The sequence below is a fragment of the Aythya fuligula genome, chromosome 3, assembly GCF_009819795.1.
Source record: "Aythya fuligula isolate bAytFul2 chromosome 3, bAytFul2.pri, whole genome shotgun sequence".
Taxonomy (NCBI): domain Eukaryota; kingdom Metazoa; phylum Chordata; class Aves; order Anseriformes; family Anatidae; genus Aythya; species Aythya fuligula.
In genome coordinates, this window is record NC_045561.1 from 34574488 (window position 1) to 34592850 (window position 18363).

The 18363-nt window shown below is 42.7% G+C and overlaps 1 protein-coding gene across 7 annotated transcripts in view; it reads left to right on the forward strand.

The window, feature by feature from the left end:
- Positions 1 to 18363, forward strand: part of DAAM2 (dishevelled associated activator of morphogenesis 2) — a 190849-nt gene that overhangs the window by 45890 nt on the left and 126596 nt on the right. For 4 of the 7 annotated variants that reach the window (XM_032185840.1, XM_032185843.1, XM_032185841.1 and 1 more), the window contains one exon: positions 18289 to 18328. The exons of the other annotated variants lie outside the window; for them this stretch is intronic. In XM_032185840.1, coding sequence (XP_032041731.1) covers positions 18319 to 18328 — 10 coding nt within the window. In that variant the 5' untranslated portion in view covers positions 18289 to 18318. The remainder of the gene's footprint in view (positions 1 to 18288; positions 18329 to 18363) is intronic. 7 annotated transcript variants of the gene reach the window in all.

The following is an 18363-nucleotide window of genomic DNA, read 5'->3' on the forward strand; positions in this document are numbered from 1 at the left end:
TATTTACACAAAGACAGAAAACAGTTTAGGATAAAATTTATTTATCCTAATATATCATATTTATTTATTTGTATTCCACCATGTGATGCCAGCTCTGTTTCTATTTCTATGAGAGACCAGGGTTGCAGAAGTTATTAGATGAGATCCTGCAGTTTGTGGTCTGCAGAAGTCAGGTCTGATGGCCATGATGGTCCATTCTGACCTTCATCTCATCTTTCTGTTGGGTGCTGGGGAGCAGGAGCTGTGCTTTTATCCATAAAACATGAAGCTTAGGGCTGAGTTAGAGTATGAAACAAAGCATCTCCTGCTCATCATTCAGAACACTTGCAGTGGTCTTTCAGAGTAGACTTGTGGAGGGAGAACAGGCTTCTGCAAGGGGGTCTAATCCAAGGGGAGGAGTGTTTAAGTTTTCCTCTGCCCGCTTTTTCTCTGCCATCTGCATTACAGTGTATATATTTTTGGAATGGAAGACCTCATGGCATAAAGCCTCGTGTGTGTAGGTATTGTAATCAGTAAATAGCAGTGCTAGCCTGGGTTGGTGAATTCAGTGCCTAGTATTTCATCTGAAGTGAATTTGTTCATCCCATTGCCCACATGTTCACTGTGATACCATCTGGGTGGTCTGGTATTAGCAAGGTTTTGGGAAGGTGTTGCTATGATTGGATGATCATAATCAATGTGTTCAAAGGCAAACTCATCGCTCTGAAGTGAACAAAAGCTGTGACTGAGAATGCAGAACAAGCATAGAAGAATATATTTAAGGTCAGAGAATTTCTGACGCTTTCTCTGGGCTTTTTGCCTGGCCATAGAAGATGTTGCCAATGCAGATTTGACTATTATTCTTTGTAACTAAGCTCCAATGAGAAGCAAAAGGAGAAGCTGCCACTGCTCCAAGGAACTTGCAATATAAACAAGCTAAGGAACTGATACAGGAGAGTTTGTGGGAACAGTACTAGCCTGAAAAGCAAAAGCAGGACTGGGCTTCACTTTTATGGAGATGTGTAACACCACTTTACTGTTTAGAGGGGGAAAGGACTAGTATTTTGTGAACTGTGGCCAACTGGGATTTCAGGCTGGATCAGGCATTATTGTGAGTTCCCCAAGCGCTTCCTATCTGAGAGGGCTGTCCTGGTGCATAACTGTTCCAGCACACTGCTTTGGTGGAACAGAGGGTTCAGTTCCAAGGTAAACACTTGCTGGCTTCCAGTTTCCTGGGTAAAATGTTTTTCATTCAGTCCTGAACTGTGATTTACCCCTAAGTTCAGGAGGAAGGTGGGAGTGAACCTTGTGCCAGTCTCATTTCCCAGGGCTGAAAGCAGAGGTGCTGCCGATGAATGCGTGCCCTAACTCCTGAAACATACAGACCTTGATGGCAGAAGCCAGGTGAAGACTGAGTAGTCTGCCTCAGGAATGAGCAAAAAGGTGATGGCATGTAAGCATAAGCATATCCTCCTCCAGGGATGGACTCAGGATCCAGAGCCTCTGCTCTCTCCTCATGCTCTTTTGAAAGATGAATGTCTTCTCATCAGGCAGAGATGGTGGTCAGGGATGACAGGGTACAGGGTAGCAGCAAGGCTTTCTGCTTGCTTGAAGCTGTACCTGTTCTGCTAGTAACCTTATGTGCTTGCTCTGTGCTTGCTGTTAGTTTCATGATGTCTGCAGCAATGAGGTTTTGAATTGCCTCAATACCTGTCAGTCATGGTCAGTCCAGAATTTCAATGATTAGCATGGAAACATACGATACCAAAAGCCAGTGAGTTACTTTAATATTTCAACCTACACTCCTGTAGGAGAATCCACCAGAGAAGTGTGTGGGGGATGCTTTGTGTAGGGTGTCTAGAAAGTTATTAACAAAGGAATATTTCAATTTGAAAACTTAGAGAAATGCAAGCAAGCAAGCCAAACATTGTTTCTGTTGACACTTGCTGAAAAACAGCAAATTCAACTGCTTTTTTTTTTTTTTAACACCACCTACCATTGTGTTTTCAGAAATGAAAGGTCCCTGGGCTACTGTAGTTGTTCAATCACATATAATATAGCTGAGAGAAAAAATGTTCTGGTTTACTTAGTCATTGCACAGATCTCTGGTGCACCTATCTTTGCCAGTCTCTACTCACGGACCATCAAACATTGCTGGTTTTAGACAGCTTCTTCAATTTTCTTTTTCCTCTGCAATATCTCAGTTCATAAAACAAGCTAAAGAATGTTAACGAGGGATGCTTCTCTGACAGCTGTGTGATATGGTGCTATCTTGCATGTGAGGAGTATTCATGGAGTCCTCCAAAGTTTGTGTAGACACAGTCCATGTGTCTTGTGAAGACACAGGGGAATTACATTGTAAGCCTTGCTTTCCAGGAAAAGTAGAATCTAAGTCCAGGCTTATCTTCTGCCTTGCTGAGTTGGTGTTGTTCATGTGGCTTTCATACCTCATGATACCTAAAAGACATGTTAACTGGAAGTTTTGGTCTGTCATTAGTAAGCAGTCCTGGGGTGGAGTTACAGGAACTGCAGCCTGAGAAGAGAGAAAATAAAATAGTATACAGCAGGTATGGCGAGGTGCATTTTGGTTGTAGCAAAATATGTTTATTTTGCAATTTGACCAGAATACCACCAATGTGTTTTTTGATATCCTCAGCCCCATACAAATATGGCACAAATAAGGAAAGGCTGATAGGTGCTCTGTGTGTTGTGCAAAAATGCTTTTGAGTCGCTCTGCTGTTTACTTTGCATGAACATAGGAATTGCAAAATTTTTCCATGTAATCTTGCAGAAGGTTGGGGTTGGATAGTCCAGGATTTGTTGTTTTGAGCTGGAGAGAAGCACACGTGGCTTTGGCACATGCATGCAAAATGTATCTTACAATGTTGCTGGCCGCAGGGGAATTTCTGTGGGTAAATAAGATTTCTGTCTCAAGGGCTGTCCATATGGCCCCTTTCACCAGCACTAATTCCACTTAGATTAACTGCACAGCACGAATGTGGGTCAAAGCCTGGATTGTTGGGAGAATGAGTTCCTGCTTCCAGACTGCTTCCCACAGAAGTACTTGTTGGCAGCTGAGATCATAGTGCTCACACTCCTCACAATAACCCACTTTGAAATGTATTTAGAGAGGGGTCTTGGCAGTCTGCTTGCTGCTTTTCCATACAAAGTGCAGGCCCCGGTTTGTAATCCCACTCGGCACGTCAAGGCATTGCTGCTGGGCCATCATGTTTTCTGACTTGATGCAGCACAAGGCGAGGCGTGTGCATTTGGTCCAGCGATGCCAGCCCATTTGAGACGAGTTTTCTCCTTACTCTTCAGCAAGAAAGGAAGAACTGCTCTCTGCAGCACTGCATTATTTACACAGAAAGCCACTGTGTTGCTTCTGTGAACACTGCAAGTCAAAGGAGATGGAGAAACAAGGGGGAGCAGGAGGGAACAGATCTCATGGTATCATTGGCTTGCATGTGCCTGTAGTTCCAGTGCAGATTGCTTCTCGCTTTCTTTTTCTCCTTTGCCTACTCCACTGGTGGCAAAGGCTCTGCACTGGGGTCAATCAGCACATGGCTAGTTTGGTTGTCTCCTGTTACACTGGGATTCCTTAGGTGGGAAATACAAAACCTAGCCATAAATTGCCTGCTTCACAAACTGGGGCAAAGCTACCAAGTGGATATACTCAGCTCTTTGTTTGTAAGTAAATATAATTTTAAAGTTACATATTTATTTTCAATTCTGAAATGAAATCAAGTCTTCAGGGTCCAGTTTCTCCTGACACATACCTACATTTTCACCACATCCACTCGTACCATTCACAAGGAGAAATCCCTTTGACCCAGACCTGGAGGTGCTTTCAGCACAGGTTACCCTAAGCAGTTGGAGGGAGAGGTCAGGGGCTACAACCTGCCCACAGTGCAGTGAGTGCAGAGGTAAAACTGTTCCAGTGCCACTACCCCACTGTATTTGTCACTGTCTCTTTCCTTCCAGATAGTTTTTTTTACAATTGACTGGGAAGTGAATTTAAGTCATCACAACACAGACAACTTCATTGCTTCAGGTGCAGATGGTGGCCTGTGAGGACTCGGTAACATAGGTGTAGTTTTGATATGAAGATGCTGGCAGTGTGGTTAGCATAGGAGATCTGCATGCCTCTTTCTGGGGCTAATGCTGCAGTTTAGAACGAGGGGTGAGAGCAGAACGTTATTCCCTGTAGCTGAGGGCATCGTGGGCAGGAGCACACAACACAGGGAGTTTGCCTCTTGCCTCTGCTGCTGGGTTCAGTTTGGATAGCGCTCAGTCACGTTCTGCTTGTATGTGCTGTGCACCCTCATCCGCCTCTGCACATTAAAACCACTGAGTAGTTATTGAGCAGCTTAAAATTAAAGTGGACAGAACAAAGGTAGATGTAGCATTGAGGAGATGTTGAATCCTGTAACCTGTCTTGGTGCATGATTTTGGGACAGTGTGAAGCCTCCTCCCACCCACCCTCTGCCCCCGTAAGGTAACACAGGACAGGCTGCCAGCCATGGATGTGCCATCAGGCTGCCAGCTTCCTGACTGGGGACCAAGGAGAAGCTGAAGCAATGTGGCGGGGCTGGATGGGATGATGCGGTTGAGGCAGGATGGATGGTGGTTGCAGCCTCATGCTTCAACAGGTCTCCTCTCCTTGTCATCTCCTGTGGGCTTTGGCAGCCTACCTTAGTGCATGCAGAAATGATGATAGCTGCATGTGCTGCAGGCAGTCACACTGCGCAGGGATTCCTGGCAGTTGGGGGAAACTGGGTACACAGAAGAACTGGAAAAATCTGACTGGTCTGCATGGCCTAGAAGATGGGCTGTCCCATAAAATAACACGTTTCCTATGCATAGCTGTGAAACACTTTGGGATCATTAAAGAACAAATATTTGGGGGCTAGTTTTGTTTTGCTTTCTTTATGAGGGAGTGCGTGTTTTTTTTTTTTTTTTTTTTTTTTTTTCTTTTCCCTTAAAGCCTGCTACTGCTGCCTTGAGACCACCATACTAGGAACTTTCTTCAGTGTTTTCCCATCTCTTTCTCCTTCTGAATGCAGGAAGCACAAAATACTCTTCTGGCATTTGAGCTGCAGTTATTTTGAGTGGCTCCAAACAGAGGGAAATGTGTTTCTGCGGTAGTTGCTGCAGAGAAAGAATTTTGCTGAAATGTCTCTCCCCCACCGCCCTTTGGTGGCTGCAGAAAAGAAGCCAGTGTTTGAGGCCCCTGCTCTGTGCATCTGCTGGATCAGTTTAGGCCAATTTTCCCCCTCCCCCTTCCCCTCTTTCCATTAGCAAACTAGATATAAAACAGAAGCCATTGGATAAATAGGAAAAATGTGTAGCAGAGGAAGCCCTTGTGATTAGGGAGCTGTTAACCAGTTATTTCATGTCCGGCTTTCAGTGTATTTATAAAAATGATGCTATTCAGTGACACATCGAATTACTATAAATGGCATTGGCTCAGTTGCTTTCTCATGGAAGCCAGCTTGCACTTTATTTTTAACATGGGCCCACCGAATATTTTTAAAGTTAGCGTAGTATTTGTGGAAGACGCTAAAACAGCAGGCGAAATGTAGGCAATGGACGTGAACTTTCCTCGTGCCCTGTCTCGCCAGTGCCCTCCAGAGTCCTGTGGCAGCACGCTGGGAGACAGCAGCTCGGGCAGCCTCCGTGTGCGCTTCTTGGCTGAGCAGGGGAGCCGGTTGACTGATGTGATTAGCGGCAGCTGCAGCGTTTGGTTTGGTGATGTGGGAGCTTGTCCATTAGGAGCTGGCCCGAGACCCAGTAAACTTCGCCCTCCCCCCTATTTTCTTTCCATTGATCGCCAGCAGCCGTCACATCGTTACATGCATTTATAATGTCCTTGCTGAGACTTCAGCGTGTGCACATGGTTTAAATCAACGGCTTCCCAAATAGGGGGAGCAAAAGCACCAGTACTCCCTACCTGCCTCCAACAATATGCTTGTAAACTTCAGGGACAAGCAGAAAGAAAAATACAGTTTATGGAAAAGTGCCAGGGGGTTCTGAGTCTACAGATCGTGCTAAGTTTTGGACAAAGAGGTGAGTCTTGCATCATGGTCTAAATGCGGTGAGGTGTAGTCTTCCATACGTTTCTTCTGAAACAAATGTTGCAGAACAGAAAATGCTCCGTGTGGCATTGTGGCACCTGATCCTCAAAGCTGTCCTTGTCATATGTGGCATTTTGGCAGGGATAGTGCACTCGGTGAATGGTGGCTAATAAGGAACATGTAGAAGTGGGGAGGGAGGCCATTGACAGCCTGGTGCACAGGTATTGTCACCCTGGCTTTATTTAGGGGTGGAGTGCAGCTCTCGTCACACTTCCTGGAGTTTCTAGGTGACCATCAGAGCTATCCTGAAAGAGAGGGACTCTTAACTAATGAAATACTATGAGACTAAAGCATTGTACAAAACTGCCACAGCCAGCTCTAGCCTGGGCTGCAAATTGCAGATCTCATGGATCTCCAAATCACGTGGAATCTCATGCAAGTGCTAGGGAGCCATTTCCGTGCCAATTCAATTCCAAATGCAAGCATTTATTCCAATATCTGGTTTCCAGTTATATTCCATCAAGGATCAATACCTTTGCAGTAGGTCTACCACACATAAAATGACAACACTAGAAATCTAGATTGGACTAACCACTCAACAGAATATTGTACAGCACAGTGGTTTTGCATTGGGACAAACAGGGTGTAGAAGCCTGGTATATCTTTCCCTTTGTTTTCTCTGATTCTGAGAGATCCGTTGCATCATAGAAAATGTCATTTTCAGAGTATTCAGGCTGTCCTTGGTAGCCGTCCAGTTTGTGTGTCCTGAGAGATCCCTCTTCAAAATATTTATATTTAATATTCTGATTGGAATGGAGAAGACAGCATTTGTTTGTACATTGCAGGGGTGAGAAATACAGTTCTTAATCATACTACGGGACAGCCTATTTGTTAACAGGCTCTTCTAGTCTGGAAGTTTTATAACCTACTCTCTTGGCAGAGATTTCATAGCAGATGCATTTGTGTTGTCTCCTCTGATTATTCAGGCGTTGCTATTTAACTATGTAGGTGAAATGTAATTAAGAAGAATTGAAATAAATAATTTTTTGAACGACGTTTACTCTTACTTGTACCACAGTTGACAGCAGAATTTATTCCTTACAGACAGCTAAGTGGGGAATGGCTTTGTCTTGTCCATGCCTCAATTTCATCATCTGCCTGATGGGGGTGGGGAAGGAGGTTACAATGTTGCTTCAGATTTCTGTTTACTAAAGAAATAATATCATTTTTGTGATGCAGTAGCCCTTCATTGCTTGTTTTGTTTATTTACTTGCTTGTTGATTCCCTTGATTTAGTAACTTCACAATTGTAAAGGTCTTTCCAGTACGTTAACTACTTGCACAGACTCATTAGAAGGCACCCTCTGCTATTTCAGTTAGGTAATGGAAGTATAAGGAAGAGGAAAGAAGAGAAAATAAAAAGTAAGACCATACGTGGTTCGGCATCCTGCTTGGAGCCCAGCATGGCTGCGCTGGAATCCTGCTGATGGAATGTCCTGACATTATGGTGTTTATTTCCACCACAGCCCTGAAATGTAAACAGGACATCGTTGGATGCTAATCCCAGGGACGGGAAATGACTGAGAATCCTGGACTCTTGGGCTATTGGTAGGATGTAAGGAATTGAATTTTACAGGAGGAGTGGCATGCAGTACCAGCAGCGCATGAGAGCACATGCCAGAGGAGGTGTTTTCAGGAAGGGTATCTGACGCATGCTTATGGGGAGGAACAAAACACAACATTGGCATCAATATACACAACAGTTTGCAGGATATTCAGCATGCTAGGATGCTCTGAGCATCCCATCCTAACAGGATGGAAGCTGAAGAGAGAGCTTGCCTAGAGCTTGAAATGTATACAGATTAAATGGCAATTTATCACTGTGGCATTTATTTTCCACCATGCGTTACAATGCTGGAGTGAATTCAGCTGAAGAACATGGAAATAGCAGAGAGGGAAAAGCAGCAGCTTCTGCTCCAGGCCTGAAGCCCAGAGGGAATGGGGTGGAGGTAGCACAATGAGGGGAGTGGTGGGTTAAGTGCACTGGAAAGCCATCTGTGTGTCTCATGGGCAGCCCTAATTAATGGCATGAGGATAGTATTGAACTTGCAGTCATGACTCCCTCTCCCCTGAAATGGAAAAGGGCACGTCCAAGTTGTGTAGGATGGTGCCTGCTGTGCTGTGTTTGGGGAAGATGTGGATGAGCTGCTACCAAGTTCTTGGCATGTGGTGTAGGGCACTTGAGGCTCACATTGCTGGAAAGAGATGCACCCCACTTTCATGCTGTTAGAAAACCTTGCTTTTTCCAAGCAACAGCTGCAAATCCCTCCTCTGTATTCCCTCTTGTAGTAGCAAAGACAGAAATGTGTTGTAATGAGTATAAAGGGAGTCCTTTATGGAGATGGCTGAATGCGTACAGACCCTGTAATTCACACTGACTCTCCAGCTTCCAGACTGGCTGCCTGCTGTTGCCACACAAGGTTTCCCTAATTCTTGGTCTGGCGTCTGTAGCAAGGAAAGGACCATCAGCGCTACAGGCTGAAGAGAAAATGAATCCAGTTTTCTGTGCTTTGAGCGTTGTGCACTGTGTTTCTGCAGTAGCTCCCTGTGCACGGTGCTGGATGCATTGTGCAGCGAGGCGTCATTTTTGGGTGGGCATCTTCTGATTGTTTTCACGAGCGTCTTGCTGGTGCAGTTGCCAGTGTTGATGCCTTTTGAACCCAGCGCTCTGAATTGTGACTCTCCTGTGCTGTTTGGGCCGGGTTTCCATCCGGATCTGAAATTGGAAATTTATTACTTGGAACTGTTTTTTAAAGGTGAAACTGACACCGGTTTCTTATTACTTACCAAGTCCTGAGGGCAGAGTTACATTCCTTACGCTGCTGTAGGTGTTAATGATTTCATCAACTCAAGAAGCCCAGAGACCTGAACTCTGCTCTTGGCAGCTAGTAAAGAAGGGAAACTGACTTTCAAATATTTTGTTTTTAAAGTTGTTTTTCTTTATGGTGTTTACATTAGCGGGCTGGAATTTGTGGGACAGACGTAAAATTGGAACTAAGAGAATTTGTTGACTTCTTAGTTCTTAGAAATCAAACCGATAGTAAAGCCTCAGTAGGCTGCTGAACCTGGTCTTGGCAAGCACCTCTGAAGTTGCAGAAGAACAAGAATCTGCGAGTGGGCCTGTTGTGGGTGCAGGCCTCAGCATTTCATTTGCTTGGTATGCTTTCTATGCCTCAAAATAATCAGGAAGGATACTATTATGCAGATCCCAAGATTTTTTCTATATTACTTTCAGTTGCATGCAAATAACTCTCAAACTTTGCTCAAAGTCTGGAGAGATTCCGGGATGTGGTTTTTTTGTTTTGTTTCTAGCATAACTTCTGTCTTGTATCGTGCAGAAAGATGGCATTGGGAACAAGGACAGGGATTTAAAATCAGAATTAATTGGTATTACTTCAGGCTCTGCCACTTGCTTGTTGTAGGTCTTAAGCAGGCCGTCATGGTCTTCATGCCTGTATTGTGAATCCTTGTGTCTTTCCAGGTAGCCATGATATGCAAGTTCTGGTTTAGATTTAAATAATTTTCCGATCCAAGAGTGAGCCACTGTGAAGTGACTGCTGTACATGTGACAGACTGCTGTAGAGGTGCTAAATGGAAGGTTACAGAATTTAACATTGATTAATCCCCTCTATTGATGGGTGAGATTCAAAAGCTTATCCTTTAATTACTTAAGGAGGTACTTAAAAGGTGATTTGTTCATCACCATTTATAATTAGCTATATAGAGAATATTTGGTGATAGCATTCTTCAGGCTAGGAAAATCAAGTCAGGAACCAGGCTCAGGGGATTGAAACTTGGCAGATGAAGCACAAATTTCTAAAGTTAGAGACTGTTTACTGAGGGTTGTGGTAGATTTTCTGTTGCTGGAAATCTTTAAATCAAATGAGATGCCTATTGAAAAGTTATATTCTACTTCAGACAGGAATTAATTTATGGCAATCCTGTGGCATGTGTTATGCATGAGGTCAGCCTAGCTGATTGGTACAACCCTTTCTGCTTCGTAGTTCATAAGATTGTCCTCAAATTTGTGAGTGCAAGTCTCACTGAAGCCAGTGGAAGCAAAATAAACCTGAGGTCAGAGCTTTCTTTCACATCCTTCTCACTTCGAGCCTGTATTGGCTTGTTAGCCAGCTAACACATGGAAATATCCTCCTGCATTGCTTTTATCTACTTAGCACTGCCTTGTGCCACTTAGCTTGCTATGTACCTTCCATGTGTGCCTGTAAATTGCGGGATGTTTCTTTTTAGTCGTTGTTGTTTTATTCGTTTTTTTTGGAAGTGTGAGTTGAAAGGTGAGAAGGCTTGAGCAGATCTAAAAGGAAGCAGATCAGATTGTGGACACAGCTGGACATTCCTGCTCTGCTGTCCCTTTGGCAATGATTGATGTGGGATATGCATGTGTATTTGTGATGATGATTTTGTGTCTTTTTTTTGCCTTTTTTTTTTTTTTTTTCCCCAGTACCTTTGAAAATCAGTAAAAGAAGGGGTCCTTGAATGTGAGGTTGCTCCCCATGCTTCAGACACTTGCCCAGCAGATCAGATGGAGATCCTCTATTTCTCCCAACAAGGCAACTAGCCCAGTTGGTCTTGTTAAAAGTCTCCTCCTGTTGTGCTGTACTACTTGTTCAAAGTGGATCAGGCAGCTCAGGGGTAAAGTAGAAGTCTCTATATTCCTGACCAAACTAGCAGCTAAATGACTGCTGTTGCTGAAGGACCGCAGCTGGTAATAGCCTACAGGTGCTGAAATGGCCACATAGGTTGGAAACAAGAATCCCTTGGCTGATTGAGGCACTGTTCTGAGAAGACAGACCAGCTCGTGGTAAGAGTTCCTGTGCCTCATGGACACTGGTGGTTAGGCTTTCAAAAGAGCTCAGTATGTCTCGCACATTTTTCCATTGAGATTTTCTCATGAAAAGGTCTGATCTCAGAATTGGCAAATTTTGAAAACATAGAGTTTCCCGAATGTTTCCACATTCTTATGAGAACTGGATATTTCAAAATTTGTGATAAATCACACTAGAAACATGTGTTTATTTGTAACTATTTCCTCCTTTTTTTTTTTTATGCTGCCAACTGCAAAAAATCAAAAAAAATTTCAAAAAAAATCAATGGTGATAGGTTATTCTAAATTATATTTTATTTTTATATTTTATTTTTATTCCTTTGGGGTTCAGTAGGAGGGGAAGTGATTTAGTGAAATGGGAAACTTCTTCAGTTTTTATTTTCCTTAAAAACAAACAAACTCAAAAGGCATCTATAGAATTCTGAGCACTAAAATAGCCTTTTTTTTTTTTTCCAATATGATTTTTTTCTTTTTTGAAGGCAGTTCTTTTTCCATTGGAGCAGCTCTGTCCACTCTTTTTGGACATCTGCCTGCTGTTTTGTGCTGAAATGGAAGCTGGACAGTTTTGACAAAACATGTTCTTGATGGCAGGGGCCAAGCTCTGTTTAAAATTAATTCTAATTGTTGAAATTCAAGTGTGTCTTGTACAAGCATGGAAAGTGAAGTTTGCTCATCATATGTATAATCCTATTCCTATAAGTGACAGTGGTGAAGAAGGATCGGCTGCAGAGCAGACTGATAAGATCAGTGCATTTAGAGAAAGGATTTCCTGTGCTTCCTCTAAATAGTAAAATGCTCCTTTTATAGCATACTGTTGAACAGAAAAAGCAACAGCTGATTGAGATGTCCTCTTCAATTAATCCCCATTTTGAATGAATGCCCTGAAGGGCCACGTATAACTTGGAGAGGCCATTGCATCTTTGCAGGCATGGTTTCAGGTAAGCCTTTAGAACTATGTTGTGCCAAATCCCTCTTACTCTTCAAGGACTAATTCCATTAGGCTACAACAACCCTGCCATGCATAAACTCAACTTCTCTGTGTGATCAGCCCTGCCCCAAGGAACGTTGGGCAATTTTACTGGAAAGCACCTTATGTATAGCATCTGCTGGGTATAGTCTAGCAGGCAAATAGCCTGAAGAGACCAAGCGGTGGCATGGTAAAAGGTTGCCTGAAGAGAGAGAACACCCAGTTTTTAGTCCCTGGGGGCCTACTTGGTATTTCTGGCACAGGGGTGCACACAGCCCTGTTCTGGGATAACCCGAAGTGTAAGTGTTGCTTTTATTTTTCCTCTGTCTTTTAAGTCTTCAGAGATAAAAATCAAGCTGTCTTGAGGGGAGGCACTTTTGATTTTGAAACAGTTATGAAGAAGACATCACCCAAGGGCACTATCTAAAGCATATCTGAGAGATAACATACGTAGTGCAGAAGGGTGACAAGTCAGGGCCAAGTGTACGTTCACTTGGCACATGATGTGTAGGTGAATGGGAAGAGTGTGTTTGATTTCGGGATCCCTTGGGGAGCGGCTTCATATGCAGCAGTGCTGCATTGGTGTGGGAGGAATTATCCTTTCCTTCTGAGGTGGTTGGTTGGAGAAATCGTGTGTTCAGGTGTGCTTCGGATAAACTACAGACAAGAGAATAAAGTTAGAAAGTAGAAAGAGATGGAGAGTGCAAGGGCATGAAGATGACCTTCTCGCTACTGGAAAGCTGTCATTTTCAGCATCGTCATCTCTCCAGCCAGGTTACTGTGGAGACCATCCCTAGTACATAAACTGTCAGATGTTTGGTGAGCTACATGCTGCTGAGCAGGAAATCATTCACATTCCTTATCTTCCACACAACAGGCTCAGGAGAAATTCTGCCAGAAAGCTTGCTCCCAGGCCTCAGGGAACAGGGCTTGACCTCTGGGAAAGGTTTTTTTTTTCTGGGCTTTACTTATAAAAACTGAATTCAACTACTTTCTGAGCATTTGGCTTGAAAAGCTTCCAAAGGGCAACTAGTAGATGGTAGTGGTTAGGAGTCCTGCTGTGGCTAAAATCCCATCCTGTTCCCACAGAAATGAGTGGTCAAACATCCACTGACTTCAGTACAAGCAGCTGAGTGGTACAAAGGGAACAATTCTGCAAAGCCCTAAACTTCTGAAGAATTAAAACCCAGACTCAAGTATCTCAATTTGGATGGTCTCCAGGAGCAAAAACTTATTCCCAAGCAGTGAAGTAATGAGGCTGTAGACTAGCTGTCTAGGGAATGTCTTGGAGCAAGCCAGTGGATTAGGAATAGCCCCATCTTACCTGGTATGGGAACCAGCAGACATACGTGTCCTTTGTACTTGTCACCATCTCTACTAGTGTTAACGCAGGGATAGTGTCTATGCTGTGGATGGTACTAGAACTGCAGTCATTTCACCACATGAATGTTTTTGTCATGTTGCTTCTGGGGTAGGGAAGTTGAGCCATACTTGGAAAAGATCCTTAGTTGCACACCTTACCTCTAAATGCTGTTTTTAATCCCCCTTTCAGACCAAACCCATGCTTTTCTTGTTTTTAAGGTGGTAGTTGGAGTTGTCATTTAACACTTTCCTGCTCTCTTTTCTCTTCCTCTACCAGTTGCTCAGAACTTGTTTATCAACTTCTGAATGAAAGGTGTCATGGCTCAATGACATGGCTCCAGCTGCTCCAAGAATTGTTTGGTCTGCTTCTTAACAAAAACCTTTCAGCTCTTCTATGTTAATCTAGGAATTTTTTGTTTGTTTGTTTGTTTTTATTTTGTTTTCAGTTTTACACTGCAGTGTTTGCAAGTAAGAGAAATTCTCTTTATAAGTGTGTGAAAGAAGCACTGTTGTCTGAGAGATATATAGATACATATTTTTTCAGTAAGGCTGCAGGCATTGTGTTCATTTTTATCATCCCTCTAGCCATTCTTTTTCTTCCATATGTTTCATATAGATTAGCCTCTATCCTCTGGTAAAATAATGTAAACTTATAACTGTTTCTACCTTTCAGATAGGAACAGAATAAAGCTTGTACCACTTGGGTGTGTGTGGTTTGGGATTCTAATGGCCTAGCAATGGAGACAAATGTATTGAAGCATAAGATGGGGCATCAGAGCCTTGGGAGACGAGGCTCTTTGTGTGTGTAAAGCTATTGTGGGATGTAATACTTGAGGGAACCCTGGCTGTTGTCTCATCTCACTAAGGCTTTGAGGGAAGCAGGGTGCTCCAGCTATTCTTCTGTGTTTGTTTCAAAGCTCCCAGGTTTCATCCCCAACAGCTTCTGAACACAATAAGCCAATGCAGTTGGGCTTTCAGCTTTGTACAGATCCCTTCCCCTCCTTCTGCTTGGGAAAACTGTATTGACGGAGAAACACATGGCACAGCACAGGCCAAGCCAGGAGAGGACTGTACATCACTGTACATCCCTCTGTACTGATACGCAACATTATTATTTTCTGCCCAGGGTAAGTGTTGTTTTTCTCAGGAGTGTTGGAAAGCAGGTGGTATAGAGGGTGAAGAAGAGTCCTAAACATTTGGGTGGGACTTGTTTAAGGAAAATTTTAGCACTGTGACCCTAGTGAAGTTGCGCATCCAAAATGCTGGAGGAGAGCCATTAAACAAAGTGGCATAAAATAAACTCACTGTGCATGTTTTCATACTTACGTCCTCGGCTACTTTTGGTGTGTTTATCAAAACATCATGGGCTTTTGGGTCAGTCTAATGGTGGGAATGTGAACAGGGAACGATACATATCAGGACCATATTAAAGCTTTCTTTTAGGCCGTCTATCTTTAAATCTCCTTACCAAAGTAATTTCTTTTAGAAATGATCTGGGTTATGGTGGTGGGGTGCTTGTTTATTTTTGTTAGCCTACAAATATTTACTGTGTGCAAACACCTTGCGCTGAAAGCAAAGGATATGCAACCAAAGCAGTGAAAGAAGCTTACAGTTTTGACTCTCATTTTAGTAGTTGAGCTTCAAGTATATGTTCTACCAGCCAAATTTGTTATCTATTTTTAATGTGTTTATTCACAAGCTATTTGTGGGAGCTTAACTGACCAGCAGAACAGGAGGACACTGTTTTATTATTGACCGGCTGTCTGACAGCGCCTTGGGTTGTGAATGCATCAGTTATTCATGTATGGCTGATACTGAATAGCTCATGTGGTTGTTGAGCAGATTCTCAGACGAGTTTGTTTCTATGGGGTTGTCTGAGAAGTGGTAGGCAGGTGAGAGCCATTTTGTTTAATGAGCTTCAAGGATATAGCAGGTGAAGAGAATCTGTAACTTGAAGTAAGAAGCGAAGATAAAATATTCATTTAAAATCAGCTAAGACACATTCATAACACTTTGGCAAAACTCAACAAGTTCTTCAGTCAATGGGAAGAAGTCTGAATCTGAGGTCACATTCCCCTTTTAGTATCCTCTCCAGTGTGAGTGCTGATTTTCTGCTGCTGCACTGTGACACATTGGAAATATCTGGGTGAAGGAGAACAGTGAGGAAAGTGCACCTAGTTCTTGGTCTTTGTTGGTGGTGAAGATAGGGACACAGGATGGAGAGGGCTGAAGGTTATTGCAATGCAGTCCAGGATGTATGACTGTGGTACAGCACTGAATATCCAGATGGTGGCTGGTAAAGGTGCAGAGGCTCCCCTCAGGGTACAGAGAGAAAGGAAAGCTTTGATTTTCTGTGCAGTGTGAGAGCAGCTTCTGCTTGCAATGATGACTCTTCCCTCTCTTTATGATTTGAGGCAATTTGGTTGAGGTTTTGTAGGCAATATGAGAGAGTATTCCTGGGCAAGGATGGCTTAAGGGGAAGGGTGGAAGGGTAGCTGAAGCATAAACCTAATACGCTATGGCATATACTGCTTTTTCTGTGGTCAGGGACTTTAACAGAGTTAGGGTTAAGGTTGGAAACGAAACCTTTTTGGAGTATATCCAGCCGGACAAGAGATCTGTGCAACACTAACCATGTACATGAATGCTTTCTTGCTCCAGTGTACTACCTCAAATTTAGATTTAGATTTCAGCTTCACTATGTTGCTTGCTTCTTGAAGTAGAGTGAGGAGAACAGCTTTATAGCCCAAATGAAAAGGTGTTTTATCTCCAATCTGTTTCTTTTAAATCTCAGCTATTAAAAGAAAGAAATTTCTCTGTCAACACTGCTCCTAGCATAGTCAGATTTCCTTTTCCTTTTTAATCATAGAAATTGCATGGGTGAATGCAGTTAAAAAATAGGCATTCATACCAGCCCCTACTAAAGTATGCATATGACTTGGAATATTTTCCCCAGGAGTCAGGAAATGATGATTTGGATGCTCTACTTTGATGTTGCTAAAGTCAGCTCCAGAAAGCCTTTGCAGAAAATGAAATATTTCATTTTCTAAGAAAAATAATCTCAGGTGCCTACCTGGCACAATTCCACTGAAGGACATTTCGCCAGAAATGAACTGAGTCCAAGTTCTGTTTGGAAGAGCTGGTGTCTTGTTTTACGAGGTTATGTGTTTCCATCAGCATTAATAGGAGTCTGTTATAGACTCAGAATGGAAATTATATAAGAAATGTATGTTGTTTACTCATCTGAAGAATGAAAGGCTCTTGTAGAATCTCTATAACTTAATTCCAGTAACACGTGCACCCTGAAATTACTGAAATTATCAAGGGATAAGGTGAACAAAATTTTGAGTATCCTTTCTGATATCTTCCTGTAGAGAAGTGTGAAATGCTTCTTATTTCCTTTTATCTTTCTTCCTAGTTTTATCTACAGAAATATTTTCTGGGATTCCCTAACCAAGATCTTAAGTCATTCCTTTTACAGCGTGTAAGGCACTTCGTACCTGATAAGAGATTTCCTCAGGTGTCACCTCAGCATAAATATTTGAAGAATTGAATACAAAGGCATGAGTACATTTTCTTGACTGAACTATTGGCTGGTTGATTACTGATTTTACCTCTACACCACCGTGTGTGTCCACACCAGTACATGACTAGCTGTAGTGCTCACACATTACGGGAGCATTCTAGCCAGAAAACAAACAAACAAAAAAAACCTTTCATCTTGCCCTTTGTTCCATTTCCTGTGATAAGCAGATTCTCTGTTCATTTCTTTACTAACTCAAGCTCTAACTTGGGTCATTAGAGGTACTCCTCTTGCTTTCAGAATGCTTTCTTTGGTCCAGAGTGGTCAGTTAGAGGGTAGAGACATCTCGTTTCCAAGATGTTGTCAAGGTTGGCTCCTTTCTATTAAAAAATGTGTCAAAACTGTTTCTCCAGGTTTATCAAGTCCCAGTACTAAAGCTCATTATTGTTGTTTCCCTTGAGCAACGTTATATTTTCCAACCTCTTTTGCACAGAGGTTTCCTAACTGCTCTGAAAATCTGTCCCTTGCAGGTGACCTGGTGGTTATCATGTTGGCATTTGATGGTTGAGATCAGTTGCCCATGTAGTTGTACTATTGCAATTCACATGGGAGGAAACTCTTACTGTAGGAACATTCCAGTAAAAGCTGGAAATGTATCCTGCAATATTGATATGAAATGTGCTTTGGGGATTAAGAAGAGTTAGTGCTGCTATTAGTAGGCCCCATTGGAGATGAATTGTTTCCTTATCGTGCATGACCTCTTAAAAATGTAGAAAATCTTTGTGTGTGCTTGAAATCTCAGCATGAACAGGATATTCTAAGACCTTGTGGACTCTCTTGCCTGTCTAAAGAACGTTTTTTTTCTTGGAAACAAAAGAACGTTCCTTTAAAGTACTATCCACACCGACGCCCCTCTCTAGACTTGCATTGCTCAGTCTGAGTTGTTTAGTTCTGGGGTTATCCCAGTGGAGCTTTTTGTGATTAATAGCTGATAACAGTGTAAACCCAGCACTAAGAACATTTCCTGGGCAGTAGCCATGCTTCTTACAGGCTCCATTTGACTGATGATAGGGTATGCGCAGAATGAGCACTAGGGAAGAGGTCGCCCTGAAGAGTGTCTCCGTGGTGTGTGTTCAATGTTTGCATTACACATCTGGTTTATCTTCTTTTCAGAGACGGAGCTCCTTCTCTCTACAATTTCCTCTGTTTTAAGCATTGCCAGGCACCACTGTAGTGTATTTGTACCCTTTGCTTGTATTATGCATAGCTAAGGAAAAATATAAATTCAAACAAAGGAATTCAGTAATGTTACATATGCCCTTTTCATATCGTATTTGCTGGTCCATTAGACAAGACTTAAAATTTAGTGATAGCCTATCAGCCTGCATGCAGATTTTTCAGTTGTATATAAGGTATTTCTGCTTGAATTTGCTATCCAGTCTGCATATGTAGTTTGTCTCAATTTTTTTTTTTTTCAGAGCTTCTGACATCTTGCAGTTCCACTGATTATGCTGGAAGGTAGGTACAAAGTGCCATGTGAAAAGTCAGGAGTG